The 18,843-nt window shown below is 46.9% G+C and overlaps 1 protein-coding gene across 1 annotated transcript in view; it reads left to right on the forward strand.

Annotated features, from left to right (window-relative positions):
• Nucleotides 1-502: 502 nt before the first annotated feature.
• LOC135516993 (mucin-2-like) overlaps nucleotides 503-18,843 on the forward strand; it is a 47,066-nt gene continuing 28,725 nt past the window's right edge. The window contains exons 1-4 of the mRNA XM_064941038.1: nucleotides 503-1,282; nucleotides 8,186-10,749; nucleotides 11,586-12,283; nucleotides 17,030-17,104. Of these exons, the coding sequence (XP_064797110.1) occupies nucleotides 9,268-10,749; nucleotides 11,586-12,283; nucleotides 17,030-17,104 (2,255 nt within the window). The 5' untranslated portion in view covers nucleotides 503-1,282; nucleotides 8,186-9,267. The remainder of the gene's footprint in view (nucleotides 1,283-8,185; nucleotides 10,750-11,585; nucleotides 12,284-17,029; nucleotides 17,105-18,843) is intronic.

The raw sequence follows: 18,843 nt of genomic DNA on the forward strand, positions 1-18,843 counted from the left end.
ATGGCTATGAATAGAATTCTAGGGGATCTGTTTTTATGCACTCTCTCCATTGTTCCCCTCATCAAGATTCCTCTGGTTGTGCTTCTTCTGTTCATATTACGAGCAACATACGTCTGCAGAATTCGACCTGTCTGTTCTTATCCCTCTCATCCTCTCTCTTTTCTTCTCTGCTTCCCCCTCTGCCCTTCTCCCAGCCCTTTACAGCTGACCTTGGTGTCCGGTCATACCTCCTTCCTTTTCCAACCTCACACACTAGGGTCTCCCCACCCACCCCCCCTTCTCTCTCTCACACACTCTCCCTCTATCCCCATCCCCTAGTGACTCCCCGTTCCCTCTCTGCCCATTGGTCCCGCCCCTAGATCACTTCACTCCTTCGCTCGGCTCTCTCCCACTCTCCCTCGTTCCCTCTCTCTGCAGCTGTACATACTCTGCTTTTTAATTAGACAGACACACACAAGCCCCACCTTCTCCTGCCTCCTACTCTCTCTCTCTCTCTTTCCTTCTCCCTCCCTCTGCTGACAAGTGTACAAGACTTGTGCGGCGTCACTGAGAGGGAAAGAGAGGTCAGAGAGGGAGAGCGAAAGAGAGAGGGAGACAGAAAGAGAGGGAGCGAACTGAACGGAGCATCTAAGAGGATAACTGCCTGTTTGTTCACTGTGTCTCTACTCCTGCTCTCCCTCCCATTCTGTCTCACACACGTGCCTGCACACACACTCTCAGACACACACACACACACACACACACACACACACACGCACTGACATTCACCTGCAAAGCCACAGTGCTCAGGCTGGGAGATGAAGAGGCTCACAGTTGAGGAGATGAATTTGGGGAGAAGAGAGTGAAACAGAGGGCACAGCAGAGGGAGAGAGAGGGGGGGAACAAATGGAGTACTCACTGATTATACTAGGGAACGGAGGATCGGAGCACACAAAGCAGCAGTGACAGAGAGGAGTGAAAGAAATAAAGAAAAAACTGGAGCGATGTGAAAATGAAAGAATACCAAAGATCAACAAACAGCGAGGAGGAAAGAGAAGAAGAAGCATGTGAGTGAAACAGTAAAGTGAGAGAAGAGAAGAAGAGGTGGTGTGTGTGACTCCTCTGTTCAGTGTCCTGAAGGATATACCGAGCATCACTTTACTTCTACCCAAACAGCCCACGACAGAGGGAGAGGAGGACTAGTCCCAGGAGAGGAGGGAAAAGAAAAACAGATAATCGGAGGGCAAGTGTAAAATACTGATATAAGGAATACATGCTCTTGGTTGGTGCAGTGGATTAACTGGTGAGTTATTGGTTGTACTTGTTTATCCTTCTCTTCCTTTCTACTCTGGTGTGTAACCTTGTCACAACCATGGTTAGAATTGACTGGGGGAGAAACCTGTGCTGTGTGTGTGTGTGTGTGTGTGTGTGTGTGTGTGTGTGTGTGTGTGTGTGTGTGTGTGTGTGTGTGTGTGTGTGTGTGTGTGTGTGTGTGTGTGTGTGTGTGTGTGTGTGTGTGTGTGTGTTTGAGCGTGTGCTTGCATGTGTGTGCTCATGCTTGTGTGTGTGTGTGTGTGTGTGTGTGTGTTTGAGTGCATATGCATGTGTGAGTGTGTGTGTGTTTGAGTGCATATGCATGTGTGAGTGTGTGCGTGTTGGAATGTGCTTTACAGCAGGTGTGGGAGTTGTGTGTGAGAATGTGCATCTTTATGAGCAGCTTTAAAGGCCAAGGGGCTTAGATTGGGTCGTCGAAGATGCCGGTTTGCACATTGAAGCAGAATGCTATCAGTGCATATTCTCCACGAGTAAGAGTGGGTGGGGGTGTATGTCACATAAGGTTGGTGGCACCTTAATTGGGGAGAACGGGATTGTGGTAATGGCTGGAGTGTATGGATGAGGTGAGAGCACGAGTGTACACTGTGTGCATCATGCGATGCATGCCTTGGTGTGTGTACTGTATGTGACTTTTTTTATTTTAAATGTTACAGCGTGTGTTCTCATTGCACCCATATGGTAAATGGAGTTCATAGGTTACACAGATGTTTTTTTCTTCTTCATGTTAACAGTATCACACTCACTCAGGCGTGAACACGCTCGTTCGCGCACGCACACACCCAGATACACACACGTCCCTACACTCTTACCCCCTTGCTTCCTCTTTGTAGAAACACTGTGCTGTTAGTGCTGTCTGTCATTCTGCTCCCTATCTTTCCCCTCTCACTCTCATCTCATCACTGTGCATTTCTAGGGGCCCCTTTAGGCTCCGTGCCAGAAATGTGACCTTGCCGTTTCCGCCATATCACCATCTCTCTCTATCTCTACCTCCCTGTTTCTTCGTTTAGATATCTCACTTCTTCCACTTCCCCTATCCCTTCTCTCTCTCTCCATTTCTCCATCTCTTTCATATTCAGACTTTCTTTCTCCCCGGTTATACATCCCCCCTTCGTTTTTAGGATGTTGTGTGTTCTAAATCAACTTACTTGGTAAAATAAGGGTTAGATTAAAGTGATGGTCTGATGTCCAGGTGTCTTAAATGTGATCAGGATGAGCTTTCCTATTACAGAAATACATTGATGTGCTCTTGGTCTTGGCACATTGGGCCAGACAGGGACATTGCAGCACAACAGCTTGCCAGCCCACAGAAGGACCCCCTAGGGAGTCTATGTACATAGTGTGCCATGGCCGAGACAGTGTATCCCCATCACCTGTTCCCAATGCTATTCAAGCCTTTCAAACTACGCCACCGCAACCACCTGGCATGTGTCACAAAATGTGACTTTACATCTTTCATTTACCCACTTGGGAGACTTATCAATAGAAAACCGGACTGATCCCGTGGGTGACATTTGGCACGAGGCCAAAATGACGTTATATTCTGGTTGTACATTTTTTTTTAGTTGAGAAGACGTGAAATAACAGGATTACAACTAAACCGTCTCTGTTGCTCCCAGATAAAAAACATGTTTTTTTCAAGATAGCACCAAGATTACAGATTACAACCAGATAAAGACGTCTTTTTCAGGTTGCTAAAAAGACTATTAACAAAATAAAATTTTCCAACTGGTATTACAACCTGACCACAACGTAAAAGTAATAATAATTGCAACTAGTTTGCCGGCTGTTAACCTAGTTTGCCGGCTATTAACCTTCAAGGGGATCCACATATTGTGGATCCCCTTGAATTAGCTTCCTGAAGATGGTAATGTGGTATCACTGGCACTTCCCACTGACCTACGAGAGCAAGCCACTGTCCTACATCCTTCTCTGGTAGTGGAGTTGGTTCAAGATAGCACGGACGGAACAATCATTTAGGACACTCATTGGAAAAATTGTGAGTAATCCGGCTAGCGGCTCAATTTGTTGAAAATTGAGATAGCCTGGAGTTACGAATAACCTTGCCTTAAACCTGAAGACTCATTCAGACTCACGGAGGTAATACCCAGGCCTTTTCTCCGGAATCCAACATAGTTTTGTGGTGCACTGAAGACCTTGGTTTAATATGCTAGCGGTAACATTAGCTAGCTAGCTGCAGGATTAGCTGTAACCTAGCTAGCTACGAAGTAATATAAACACAAATGCACTAACGAGCAAACCAGCTGATTCAATTGGCTGGCCATTAATGTACAGCGATTGTCTTTATTATTTGGTGTAATAATTATAAAATACATATTTTATTTATATGCTCTAGATCCTCAAAGTTCTTTCCAGGCAGTTGCAAATAGAAAAAACATGAAAAATAATAATAATACAAAAACAACATTATGATCCAAAAGAGTGAAATTCTCAGCAATCTTTCACAACATCTAACATACCATGTTGTAGGCTCAAAGTATACATCCTTAACCTGTTATGTTGCTGTAGCCGATGCCTGTCCAGCTGTAGATTTCTATTGTAATGTGACCTGGCACCTGTGAAAACATATTGTTCTGTCAATGGCTATGTGAGCTATGTGCGTATAGGGACATGTCACGTCAGCTTACTTATTAGAAGGTTGGGCTCAGCTCTCGCCTGGAGTCTTCTTTAGTCTTGTTCACTGTACCACAGCTTATATGTTACACACAGTCCCAGCTACATCTACCGAAGGATTTACGGACTGTATTTCATCTATTCTCGATGGGCTGATGTGTGTGTGTGTGTGTGTGTGTGTGTGTGTGTGTGTGTGTGTGTGTGTGTGTGTGTGTGTGTGTGTGTGTGTGTGTGTGTGTTTGTACACGTGTGTTTCCTGGGTCATTATAAAACTTAATGAAATATTTTCCCACGAGAAACTTCTGTAGCGAGAACCTTAATCTACTTCATAAATTACAGTCATGAACAGACATAATGCAATGTGCACCTACCTAGAGGCTGCTCCTAGGAGGTGTGTACTGAATTGGACTCTCTCCCTTTCTCTCTCTCACACAACATTAAACACACCCGCTATTACCTCTGTTCTGCCTGCCCACAGAAATATAACCACAGGATAAACCATCACTATTGCTTTGTGCCTTGCTGTATATATTGTTCAGACAGCTCACCGGTCTATAAATCCAATCCCCTTGGCTGTGCAGGTATCTCTTCACTCTCTCCCCTTGCTCGCAGGACCAATAACTGGTCATATACCTTTTCTTAGTTCCTCTCCTGGTCCTTTAATGCCCTGATACGCTGATGTTCCTGATCTACCACTTCACTGAACCCTAACCATGACATTTTCTCTCCTCCCTTGCGAGGGGGTTCTTCCCTCCCTCCTGCCTCCTCTTTCTCTCCCTCTCTCTAAATATATCCATCCATGTCTACCTACCTACCTCCACCCAACCCTCTCCCCCTTCCCCTGTCGGTGGCTGTGCGTGTACACAGTCATGTCGGATAAAGTTAGCCATGCCCAGACAATCCAATCTGACACGCCTTTACATAACAATTCAATCTGCAGCACTCTGCCTGCCTCCCCCTCAACAAACAGACACATAAACACACACACAGAGTGCAAAACTCTAAGGTGCTTTATTGGCATAAGTTGTAACAGCACGAGAAATCAAATATGTCATATATAACACAAGACTTAGCCTCCAGTTCCAATTTGTCTCCTGTATATATGTATCATTGGTCTCTCAATGTCAACATGGCTTAGTAAGCACAGAGATCAAACATGACGTTATTCCACTGCACACCTTCACTTCTCCTGCCTGCTGATGTATCTGTTGTCTGCCAATAAAGCTTAACATGGAAATGTCACATGAGGAAAGGCTGGGCCTCAGCCACAAGAGTGTGCCGAGCATTAAGAGGCACTGGATTCATTAAACTGTCGGCGTAAATCTTGATCTCAGGGCAGTTTGCAGACTGAGTGGGAGGAGAGAAAGGGAGAGATGGAGGGAGAGAGAGAGGGGGTGGATAGACAGAGGGTGCAGAGGAGGGAGAGAGATAGAGAGGGGGGGAGAGAAAGAAAGGGAGAGGTGAGGATGAGAGAGAAAGAGAGAGAGAGAGAGAGAGAGAGAGAGAGAGAGAGAGAGAGAGAGAGAAGAGGAGGATAATGAGAGAGAAAAAGGGTGGGAGAAAGAGAGGGTTGGAGACGGGATGGGAGTTTAAATGTAAGGGGGAAAAGGAAGGAGTCGTAGATGAAAGAAAGATAGGGAGGGGTGGAATTGGGTTGACATGGAGGAGAATGAGTGGAGGGTAATGGTTCTGCAACGAGTGGAACTTGGGAAATCTGTCAGGGTGAAGGGTGAATGGGAAACACTCTTCATGGACAGAGGGAAGATTGAGGAAAGAGAGAGAGAGAGAGAGAAATGTAGTTTGGAAGTAGAGGAGGAGGAAACGGGGAGGATGACCGTCAAGGTTAAGAAATAGTGTCGATCGAATCCTGGCCATAAAGAGGAAGAAAATACAGCTCTATTATAGACAAAACTGAACGACAGTATTTCATGATCCTGTATCATTCATAAAGGCCCGTCCACATCTAGCACTATAATATATGTAATTTAGCAGACGCTTCTATCCAAACTGACTTATGCATTTATTTCATTTTTTAAAACTTATGGGTGGTCCCGGGAATCAAACCCACTATCCTGGTTTTGCAAGTGCCATGCTTGACTATCTGAGCTACAGCACAATAACTATTACAACAAACATCATTCTAATTCAAATGAATGACTGTCTGTCCTCCCACTACATGGTTTCAATGCTGCAATGATCGTTAATCATTTGCACTGAACAAAAAATAGAAATCAAATATTTAAAATATTTTACTGCATTACTGTTCATATAAGGAAATCAGTTATTTTAAATAAATTCATTAGGCCCTATTCTATGGATCTCACATGACTGGGAATACAGATATGCATCTGTTGGTCACAGATACCTTAAAAATAAGGTTGGGGCGTGGTTCAGAAAACCTGTCAGTATCTGGTGTGACCATCATTTTCCTCATGCAGTGTGACACTCCTTCGGATAGAGTTGATCAGGCTGTTGATTGCAATAGGCATGCTGACAGCAGGAGTGACCACCAGAGCTGTTGCCAAAGCATTTAATTGAACAACGTTGACATCAGCAAACCGCCCGCCCACACAACGCCATACGCGCTGTCTGCCATCTGCCCGGTACAGTTGAAACCGGGAGTCATCCATGAAGAGCACACTTCTCCAGCGTGCCAGTGGCCATCAAAGTTGAACTGAAGTCAGGTTAAGACCCTGGTGAGGATGACGAACACGCAGATGAGCTACCCTGAGGCGGTTTCTGACAGTTTGCGCTGAAATTCTTCAGTTCTGCTAAAACACACCGTTTCAAAAGCTGTCCGGGTGGCTGGTCTCAGACGATCCCGCAGGTGAAGAAGCCAGATGTGGAGGTCCTGGTCTGCGGTTGTGAGGCCGGTTGGACGCTCTGCCAAATTCTCTAAAACGACGTTGGAGGCAGCTTATGGTAGAGAAATGAAATGGTATTTGCTGGCATGCCAATGCCAGCATGCCAATTGCACGCTCCCTCAAAACTTGAGACATATGTGGTATTGTGTTGTGTGACAAAACTGCACATTTTAGAGTGGTGTTTTATTATCCCAACCATAAGGTGCACCTGTGTAATAATCATGCTGTTTAATCAGTTTACGCCACACCTGTTATGTGGATGGATTATCTTGGCAAAGGAGAAATGCTCACTAACAGGTATGTCAAAAAAATGTGTGCATAGCATTTGAGAGAAATAAAACATTTGTGCGTTTGCAAAATTTCGGGTATCTTTTTATTTCAGCTCATGAAACACGGGACCCAACACTTTTCATGTTACGTTTATATTCTTGTTCCGTGTATAAAGTTTCATTCACATCTAGCACGATAACCATAACAACAAAATCATTCTAATTCTAGTGAATCACTGTGTCCCCACTACATTGTGTTTCAAAGCAACAATGAAGAGGTATCATCATTAGCAAGTCTGATACACGCTCCTCAGTGAGTCACATTTAAGCAGGTCGTCGGTACACAGATCCACACCGCAGCGGTAACATGGATGTAAAACAAGGATGAAATGATGTGGTTTCCACATCCACTAACTGATTCACATCTGTGCAGGAGCCCACAGTTCCTTCCCCTTCCCCTCCCCGGGCCCATTGAGCGTGACTGCAATTATAATTCATCCTAATAATCGTGTTTTTAAAAGGTTGACGGCTGTGACAAAGATGTTCCTCTTTTATAAAAAAAACAAGATCTGAAAAAAAAAGGGAACGTAAATAACAGCGATGGCCCCTGGGGTCCCTATTCCCTAAATAACCTCTGAGCTGTGAGGCAACACTAATTGTCTCTGGCTCCACAGAGAGACTGTCAGACCACAGGCCTGCCTCTTGTCACAAAGCATCTTGTTACGGCAGGACACTTGTCAATCACTGAAAGTATATGTCTGTCTGTATGTCTATTATTTTTGCTCTTCTCTCTATCTGTGTTGTTCTGTTTCTCTCTCTCTCTCACACAAGCAAACACACTCTCTCCCTCTCTCTGTCAATGCTCCCTCATTCTGTCTTTCTCTCCTTTTCATTACTTATCTTAAAAGACACTTAATCTCCCCTTCACTCACACTTTGTGCGTTTCTCTGTTGACCCTGCTCTTATGAATGTTTAACAACTGGCTAGGTTATTATGAACTTCATTCTTATGAGGTCCATTTCATTATCTTCCACGGGAAATGTGATGACAACAATATGAAGACTAATTCTCTCTCTCTCTCTCTCTCTCTCTCTCTGGTCACCTCAGGAACCCAGGCTATTCTGTTATCCTGCACAAAGAGTGGAAGATGAGTCACTGAGAAGAGGTACTGGAGGAGAGAGAGAGAGGGGAGAGAATGTGAGAGAGGAAGATAGACCATTATGGGGAGTCGCACAGTGCTGTCCCACATCTTACCAATCCATTCTTCCTCCAGCCCCCTGGGACAATGCTAAGCGGACAGGAAGGGCCAGCCTGTATATTCGGGGGATGGGAAGGATGGATAAGGTGTATTCAGAGGAGCTGTGCCTATTCGCCGGTAGATACAGTGTCCCTGTCACGATTCCATCTCCTGGGATGTTATTAGAGGTACGTTGGCGCTGAGTGCATCCAGGAGTCATGCAACATAACTGTGTGCCCTGCTCTCATGCTCACCTCTCTCTTCTGGTTCTTCTGACTTATTTAATGTGAAATAACATGTTCTCTTTTAGATGTAGATTTTGTACGAGGCATACTTTAAGTTGGCACTTGCTCCCATGTTTAATGTGCTGACGTTATTATACTTTTATTGCGGCTCTATGGAACTGCTCTTTATACGGAAATCAGGAAGCTGAGTGGACAAAAATTATAAGTAAATGAAGTTCTGTGGACTATGAGACTCCGGTTCACCCTGAAGACTTACTTTATGATGTTAAAGCTCAGAATACAGTTCTCTCTATCCATAGTCTGATTAAAGCACAGACCTTCTGGCTTTGGTTACATTTCTCAGGAAGTCAGATAGCTAGAGAAACACACACACCTGAGAAAGGACCAGTTCTATGGAGTACTGCAGAAGGGGGATGGCAGGACGGACGGCACTGCAGTGTGACAGTTATCTCAAATCACCTCTATGATCACTCAAACCAACAAGCTACAGCTGTCGCCCCAGATCTGCTTGGTGATGGAACTCCAGCTCAACAAATGCGACATTACATGTATCCCATTGTCATAGAGAAGAAACGAATTGTCAACAGACAAATTGCATTGAGATAGAATAGAATTAACTCCCTACTCTCTGACAGAGGACTTTATCACGTCAAACGGCCTGCAGGGACTGTGGATGTCGGGGGGAAGAACAAGACGCCACAGGAGACATGGTGAGCAAAGAGCCGAATCACTTGCTCATTGGCCAATACACCAACAGCAATACCGCCGACAAACCGCCTGGCGCCATGACCGTGCGCTCCGTGCTGCTCAACCGCGACTCGCCGGACATCGAAAGCCGCCTCAAGCGCCGCCGCAACCGCACCCACCAGGTGCGCTTCAAAGACCTGGAGGATGGCGTTGTTGGCAGGACCACTGGCGCTGGAACCAAAGGCCCAGAGAGGACTGCCGCTGAGCGTGACAGCCCCCACCCCCTGCGGAAGAACACCCCCATGAGCCCCATGGCCCCCCAGGGATGGCTAACAGAGAGGTCAATGGGGGACGAGGTTTCCTCCAACCAGGCCTCGGTGGTTGGGGCTGTCCGAGGAGATATGGCAGACACTATTGAGGTAGTGGCAGCATTTTTGGCACGGGCGCCCCCTCACCCGCTTACCCCGGGGCCCACGCGCCGCTGCTGGGCACCACCATCGCCCCCACGGCCTTGCTCCCTCACACTACCTCTCTCCCGGAGGCAGTGCGCCAGCATGGCCATCCAGACCCCCTCCTGCCTCATGAAGCCCAAGCCACGGGCGCCCTCGGCTGTCAGCACGCGCAACCGAAATGTGGGGGACTCGGTGGGGGTGAATGGGGATGACGAACAGGACGATAAAAAGGATGAGTACTACACTACCCACAACCACATTTCAGAACCTGCATCTATAGATGGAAATGGCCTTGGGTCTAAGGCTAAACAGGGATTGGTGGACCAACCCCACTGCCTCAGGACTAGCGAGGCTAACACTGAGGCTAACGCCAGCTCCCCTGCTGTTGGGAATCACGTGGACTCTTCCAGGCATGACTCTTCTTCTTCCCCTCCCCCAGTTTGGCTTCGGCACACTGCAGAGCCTTGCTACTGCGGTTCTGTGACCTGTGGGAGGGAGGGATCTAAACGCCAGGGGAGTGCAACTCGGTCACAAGTAAGGAGGAGATGGCGCATGAACCGTGGTATCAGTGACCCGGGAAGGGAGGTGTCCTACTGTACCACTCCCACACAGACAGACAGTCCCTGTGTCTCCCCTCCTAACTCCCCACCTCCCTCAACTGTGCAGCCCTGCACCTCCCCACCTCCCTCGACTGTGCAGCCCTGCACCTCCCCACCTCCCTCGACTGTGCAGCCCTGCACCTCCCCACCTCCTTCGACTGTGCAGCCCTGCACCTCCCCACCTCCTTCGACTGTGCAGCCCTGCACCTCCCCACCTCCCTCGACTGTGCAGCCCTGCACCTCCCCACCTCCCTCGACTGTGCAGCCCTGCACCTCCCCACCTCCCTCAACTGTGCAGCCCTGCACCACCCAAACACAAACTGACCGTCTCTGCGCCTCCCCGCCTCCTCCCACCGTGCAGCACTGCGCCTCCCCGCCTCCTCCCACCGTGCAGCACTACGCCTCCCCACCTCCCTCGACTGTGGAACCCTCCACCCCCAAAACTCAGACTGTGCCTCTCTATGCTTCCATACCTAAAACTGTGCCAACCTCCACCCATCCATATTGTGAAACACCACCAGTGGTGGCTCTGCCTTGCGCCTCCCCACCCCGGTCTATCTGTAAATATCCCCCGAAAAAAGCAGCGCTTCCTCCAACTGTTCTTCCATCTAAAGCTCAAACCACTCCACCTCTCACTACACAAACTGAAATGGTCCCACCCAAACTAACATGCACCGACAGAACTACAACCACAGTCTCAAATCCAAATTGTCCCACCGCACCACCATCTCCAACGATAGCCCCCTATACAGCCCCTAATGGCCATGACCCAAAACCAACTCCTGTTCTAGCCCCCTCCACTGCCCCAACTTGCCCCACCCCAACACCAACTCCAAATATAGCACCCTGCACCATCCTAACACAAACTGCCCTATCCTGCTCTTCCTTAAATCAACTCATATCTCCACCTCCAACTGTGACATCATGCCACCCCCCAGCCCAAACTACCCCTGCCTACATCTCCTTAATTCAGACCATACCACCTGGGAACCCCCCATGTCAGACCGTACCACCCTGCTCCTCCCAACCTCCAGTAGTACCTTCCTACTCCGCCCACATTCAAATAAAATACTGCTCCTCTCCCTCTCCCATTGTAAAAAGCTGCAACTCCCCGCCTCCAATGGTAAAACCCTACCATACACTTCCAATGGCGCCATCTTGTGCAACTCCAACGAAAACTGTGCCCCTCTACGCTTCCACGTTTCGCCCTGCGCCCCCCTACACCCCCCCGCCTCAGGCCCAACACTGCAGCACTCAGGACAAGAGGGTGATAGAGTGGGAGTGTAGGGGGGAGAGGAGGATACTTCCACCACCACCCCCGCCCCCTCCCCCGTACACCCCACGCAAAGAGGGGTGAGTTGCACCCCAGGCTCGGCCTGCCAGGCGCCCCTGCTCAGGCGGGCGAGTGAGAAGGAGAGGTCAAGAAGATCAGGGTCACCCCTGCCCTGTCCTCGAGCCAGCTCTCTGAAACAGAGAGCTCAAACACCCTTGGCGGTCCCTCTGAAAGGGAACCAGGCGGACCAGGGCTCCTCGCCCACCAAGGCCATCTCCAGACCCACCTGCCTGGGCCAGGCTCAGGCTCAGCTAGGGGCTCAGCTTGGGGCCCTCCATAAAATTCTCTGCTCTGGGACCAACACCCCCAACAGCCAGCAAGCTCTCCCCCCTGGCCAGTGCCTGTCCGGGGCCCGTGGCTGCTCTGGCTCTGGAGGGGGCCCCACGGTTGGGCCCCTGACCTCCACCCAGGCTGACACCCTGAGGCAGGTGCAGGAAATCCTGGGGGGGCTGGTGTCGGGGGCCAGGAGTAAACTGGATCCGACCTGGGTAGCAGAGAAACTGATGGGCCCCAACGGGCCCCTGCACGACATCCGGAGCCTGCAGACCCAGCTGCACAGCATGGAAGGGGTCCTGGAGACTAGCCAGAACACCATCAAGGTCCTGCTGGACGTCATACAGGACCTGGAGAAGAAGGAGGCAGAGAGAGATGGGTGAGTGAGTCCCACTGAGCCATTCAATTACAGTCAGCTACAATAATACATTGTTGTGCCAATGCAGATTCGGCATTCAGCTCTGAATATTTCCTGAAAATATAAATTAAAGGGCGATGACCATGAAAAACTCAGGACCATATTCATAATGCTTGCTTGGCATTATTTAAAAACTGTATATATATAAATAAAAAATAAGACAATATAATAATAATTATATAAGCCTACTTGAATTTTGAGAATACATTTTTAATTAAATTGGTTACTTTGAAAAAAGAGGAGGGAAAAAATGAGACAAATAAGGGATTGGTTAGTGGAATTATATTTATTTTATTTACACTGAACAAACATTTGAACGTAACAAAATTTTACTGAGTTACAGTTCATATGAGGAAATCAATCATTTGAAATAAATTAATTAGGCCTTAATCTAAGGATTTCACATGACTGGGAATACAGATATGCATCTATTGGTCACAGATACCTTAAAAAAATAGGCTTCACAATGGGCCTCAGGATCTCGTCACGGAATTTCTGTGCATACAAATTGCCTTCGATAAAATGCAATTGTGTTCGTTGTCCGCAGCTTATGCCTGCCCATACTATAACCCCACCGCTACCATGGGGCACTCTGTTTACAACATTGACATCAGCAAACCACTCGCCCACATGAAGCCATACACGTGGTCTGCGGTTGATGCCAGTTGGACGTACTGCCAGTGTAACAGTATAACTTTAGACCGTCCCCTCGCCCATACCCGGGTGCGAATCAGGGACCCTCTGCACACATCAACAACAGTCACCCACGAAGCATCGTTACCCATCGCTCCACAAAAGCCGCGGCCCTTGCAGAGCAAGGGGAACTACTACTTCAAGGTCTCAGAGCAAGTGACGTCACCGATTGAAACGCTATTTAGCGCGCACCGCTAACTAAGCTAGCCGTTTCACATCCGTTACACCAGATTCTCTAAAATGGTGTTTGCGGCGGCTTATGGTAGAGAAATGAACATTAAATTGTCTGGCAACAGCTCTGGTTGACAATCCTGCAGTCAGCATGCCAACTGCACACTCCCTCAAAACTTGAGACGTCTGTGGCATTGTGTGACAAAACTGCACATTTTAGAGTGGCCTTTTATTGTCCCCGGCACAAGGTGCATCTGTGTAATAATCATGCTGTTTAATCAGCTTCTTGATATTCCACACCTGTCAGGTGGATGGATTATCTTGGCAAATTTGTGCACAACATTTGAAAGAATTAAGCTTTTTGTGCGTATGGAACAATTCTGGGACCTTTTATTTCAGCTCATGAAACATGGCACCAACACTTTACATGTTGCGTAAAGATTTTTGTTCAGTGTATTTCACTTATTTTACCAGGTAAGTTGAGTGAAAACACATTCTCATTTACAGCAACAACCTGGGGAATAATTACAGGGGATGAATGAGCCTATTGGAAACTGGGGATGATTAGGTGGCCATGATTGTATGAGGGCCAGATCATGAATTTAGCCAGGACACCAGGGCTAACACCCCTACTCTTGCAATAAGTGCAATGGGATCTTTAGTGACCACAGAGAGTCAGGACACCCGTTTAAACGTCCCATCTAAAAGACATCACCCTACACAGGGCAATGTCCCCAATCACTGCATCCTGGGAGATTGGGAGATTTGTTTTTAGACCAGAGGAAAGAGTGCCGTCTACTGCCCCTGCAACATCACTTGCAGCAGCATCTGGTCTCCCATTCAGGGACTAACCAGGACCAACCCTACTTAGCTACAGAGGCAAGCCAGCAGTGGGACGCAGGCTGGTATGCTGCTGGCATTAGAAAACAGTTAGAAAGTTGGAATAAGAATAAAGGAATGCCTTGGAGCACAGGAACACGAAGGGCTGGAAAGTAAATGTCACACATAAGTTGTCATAGCTCTGCTTCAAGAGGTAATTGTTTGTGCAAAGAATTTGTCCATTGCGAAAATGAATCGGCCCCAGCCAATACAATGTGATCATATTGACACGATAACATGTTCTTTCTCATTCTGGAATCGTATTGAGGGTTATTGTTGGTAGATATCACTCCTTGGCCGATATCACTCATGTTGCGTTCTTCGTATTACAGATGGACATTTGTTTTGTATGAGCATTCCTGTTCTACCGCCCATCTATTTGTAGGCCAGTCCAGCCTTGTGATGCTGTAAATGCTTTGGCAACCTGACTGTGCAGTGCAGACATTATGAAATGTACATTTGGTGAAAATGAGGAGGAGAGGAGAAGGGGGGGTATGAGGAGGATATGACAGATGAAAGAAAGATGGGAAGGGAGAGAGAAAGAGATTAAATTTGTGATTAAATACAACACGCCAACAACAAGTCAAAACTCTTTCCATATTCCGACCCAAATTTCCGAAACGTCAAAACGATAAATAAATACGTAGCATATTTTTTTGTGTGGGATGAGTTGCACCTAATTTCTCCACAATTTCCTCAATTTGGCGAGTAGCGATAGCGATCAGTGCTGATGATGAGGTAATAATGCGAGTGCGGGCGTTGGTTTTAGCTACGGCGCAGGCTCTCAGTGTAAACCCTTTATGATTCCCATCAGCACTTTAATTAATCTACTTCCCACGTTTCTAAGCTGCTTACGGATTTCTCCACCATCGTTATCATACCAACATGTTAGATCAGAGGAGGTTAGGAAAACTCCAGGAGAGGAGAAGACATGCATGTGGTCTATGGAGAGAAAGTCTGTAATCATGAACGGTGTAATCACCAATGTAATGTGGTTGCTAATATGAACGCTTGGGTGGGATGACATATGTATGACTGTACTCAGAGCCATATTTATATACCGGGAAACGTTGCATTATTATGACAAGTGGTTGAAAATACATCATATAACCAGATTGTCTCTGTTACAACCAGGTAAAGATGTATTTTTCCTAACAAGATCAAACGGGGGAAGGAAGTCATATTTTGATTGTCATCCTTGTCTTGTAACCGGGTTACGATCAGGTAAAGACGTATTTTCCTGGTTGCTAAAAATACGTTAACACATCTTCTTTATTATACAAACAGTAGACAACCAGACCATGACGTCAAATGGACGTAGTAAAAGACAGTGTTGTAGTACTCGAATCCAGGACCAAGTTCATGACTTTTGACTCAACTTGGACTCGACCGTTGGTGACTCGGACTCGCTTTCTCGGCCATTGGCGACTCGGGCTGGATAGTCTCCTACGATAAGCAGAGTATTAGCAGCACTGGGTGCTCATGACTTTTGACTCAACTTGGACTCGACCGTTGGTGACTCGGACTCGCTTTCTCGGCCATTGGCGACTCGGGCTGGATAGTCTCCTACGATAAGCAGAGTATTAGCAGCACTGGGTGCGCAGAGCAGTGAGAAGTTCTGTTCTCTAGCAGTGGGAAGGATGCACACCAGACACACGCAGCCTACATCAGCTGCTAAACTGCGGGGGAGCAAGCGATTATTGTGAGCTCCTCTCCGGCTCCACCTCCGATCGTAGCAGGCTACAAATCGTGCAAGCTACTCTCTTGCTTCCCCGCAACCACCAGTCACCAGCCTACTATTTAGCTTTGCCTGGTTATTAAGAAACACAAACTGCTTCACGAAATTGAAAACAATATTAGTATTGAGTTTAATAGTAAAACTACAGTCTAGCTTATGTGTCTCTCTCTTTCTCTCTGCTTGAGTTTAGAAAAGTAGCCTGTCTTTGAATATGTCTCGCTCTACCCTCAGACTTTCCCCCTGCATCCCATAGCCAGGTTCAAGTCCTCTTTAGTTTTCACTCTGCAATAAAAAACCTACACAGATATCAGTCTGCAATTACAAAAATGTAGCTGAGAGTCTGACTTACCATTTATTTATGAAGTAAATAAGTAGTGAAACACAGGTAATTGAGTTGAACTTGTGAGGTAGTGATGAATAGTAAATTAGTTTTTTTTAAATGAGGGAGTGGCAATATACTGCCATCTGGTGGCGACTAGAAGAAAATGACATAAGACCAACTCGTGACTTAACCATTTGTGACTCGGACCTGGACTCGGACTTTAGCCATAGGGACTCGTGACTCGACTTGAGCACAGGAGACTTGGGACTCGACTCAGACTCAATGTTTAGTGACTCGACTACAACACTGGTAAAAGACGTCATACTGTCGTCACAGCAACCAGTTTTGCCCCTGGGTGTATATCACAGGGTTGACCTATCTTTCAAATCAAAGCCTATATAATCATGTATTATTCTCTCATAAATTCTCTTGTTCTGAGATGGGTCTACATGTAAGGAATTCAGACGACTTTTACCTCATAAACAGAATTTTTCCCCTAAAGATAAAGTCATGCTTTACGTAGATGTCGGGGAGTCAGTTGGGGTAAAATCATTCAAAAGATATGATCAGGAGTGGATTTCTGGATGAGGAGTTAGCAGGAGGAGAATCATGGGACTGAGGCAACACTTCATCATGATAAAAATAGAGCTAGCTACTTCTCAGATGAAGTGATGAAACCTAGCCAGGGATGATAAGACTGAGATCCTGCTTATTTCCAGTCCCTTTCTCTCTCTCTCTCTCTCTCTCACACACACACACACACACACACACACACACACACACACACACACACACACACACACACACACACACATACATCCCCTCTCCTGACGCTGTGACTCAAGCCAAGGTGGCAGCTGTAATGGTCCCCTGGTGATGATGTCATCTGTGTTTTCCCCTCTAGGAGACACTCCTACCGGACGGGTCAGGACATAGAGAACTGTGGCACGTGCAGAGACTGTGCCTGCATCATATACAGGTAAGGCAGGGGTTGGAAGTGTATGCATGTGTGTGCATGTGTGTGTGTGCACGTGTGTGCATATGAATGCCTATGTATTACTGTAAAAGCAGATTGTGGGCATCCTATTCTACAGTAACATGCGGTTGGTTCACTGTCACTTCAAATCTCGTCCATATTTGCGATTCAGTCAGTTTTATGGCTCGGCAGGATTACGACATCCATGAGGCAGTCTCTGTGCAGAGCAAGATTATCGAGCAACGGGCCGCAACATTTAGGATATAGGCTATTCATCCGACGCTTTCAAGTCTTAGGTGTGAATAATGCTGCAGCAGGTTTGTTCACTGAGCCCAGTGAGGGGGATTGGTGAAGGCAGGCATTCCACACTCACACACATTCACTGACACATGAACAAAAATGCAGAAGACTCTTAAAGAGATAGAGGCGCGCGCACACACACACATACACGAAAAGTCACAAATACTACTTAATCACCCCGTGGCTGTTGGAAATGTGAATTGAAATCAGTCAATTAACAAACAGGATTTCACAGTTTACAGTAAGATGAATAACAGGCGGGTGAGCACTGGAGGATTACTATGAAATGGAAACCCATGTCTCTTAGTTGTAAATGTCAAAATCATGAGAACAAGGGGGAGTACGAAAGACAGGAGAGCAGTGGAGGGAGAGAGGAAAATGCTGGAAGTTGGCCTGTCAGGTCCCTACTGAAATCTAAGCAAAGCGGAGCGCGAGAGGAAAAGAGAGGGAGGGAGGGAGAGACAGAGTGGGAGAGACAGAGTGGGAGAGACAGAGTGGGAGAGACAGAGTGGGGGAGAGTGAGAGGGAGAGAGAAAGAGAGAGAAAAGGCAAGAGATGCACACAAAAGAGGAAGCCCTGAGACTGGCAGTATAGTGAGATGAGATTAAGTGAGCGAGAAAAGTCTGCCTCTGAGAGAGAGAGTGTAAAAAGAGAGAGTGTAGAGAGAGAGAGAGAGTGTAGAGAGAAAGAGTTAGAATATGAGATAAGTCATGGAGATTTTAGACAGGCATATTATCCTCACCATGTGATCTAGGTAACCCAGGCGGGTCTGGTGTCTCTCTATACTACTTACCGTTACACACAATACTATTGTTTTCTGGTCAAAGGAACACTTGTCACCATATTGTCCTGTCAAGGCCTCTGCTGAGCTCGACGTGGATTTCACTGGCTTTAGTGAGCAGGCAATTCCTTTGCTTTGAAGCTTAGTTCAGCATGGTCTGGCAGTGGATGGAAAGAGGTGTCAAAAAAGAGAGGTGAGAAATGAGGTAGAGATAAGACACAAAAGACTCACAGGTTCTTGTTCTTCTTATTCTGATTGAATATCAATATATTTTTTTTTACCTTTCATCTCAGTGTTTCAGTTAAGTTAGATCCGTGGAAATAGGTTGGTGTGTGTTTGATGTGTATTGATTTTGAATGAAAACCTGCTCCATAGCGCTCAGGACCTCAGACTGGGGCAAAGGTTCACCTTACAACAGGTCAACAACCCTAAGCACACAGCCAAGACAACGCAGGAGTGGCTTCAGGACAAGTCTCTGAATGTCCTTGAGTGGCCTAGCCAGAGCCCGGACTTGAACCTGATTGAACATCTCTGGAGAGACCTGAAAATACTTAAAGATTGCTGTACACCAGTGGAAGTCCTCCAACTTGAAGGAGATGGAACAGTTTTGCCTTGAAGAATGAGCAAAAATCCCACTGGCTAGATGTGCCAAGCTTATAGA

The sequence above is a fragment of the Oncorhynchus masou genome, chromosome 28 (genome assembly GCF_036934945.1).
Source record: "Oncorhynchus masou masou isolate Uvic2021 chromosome 28, UVic_Omas_1.1, whole genome shotgun sequence".
NCBI lineage: Eukaryota > Metazoa > Chordata > Actinopteri > Salmoniformes > Salmonidae > Oncorhynchus > Oncorhynchus masou.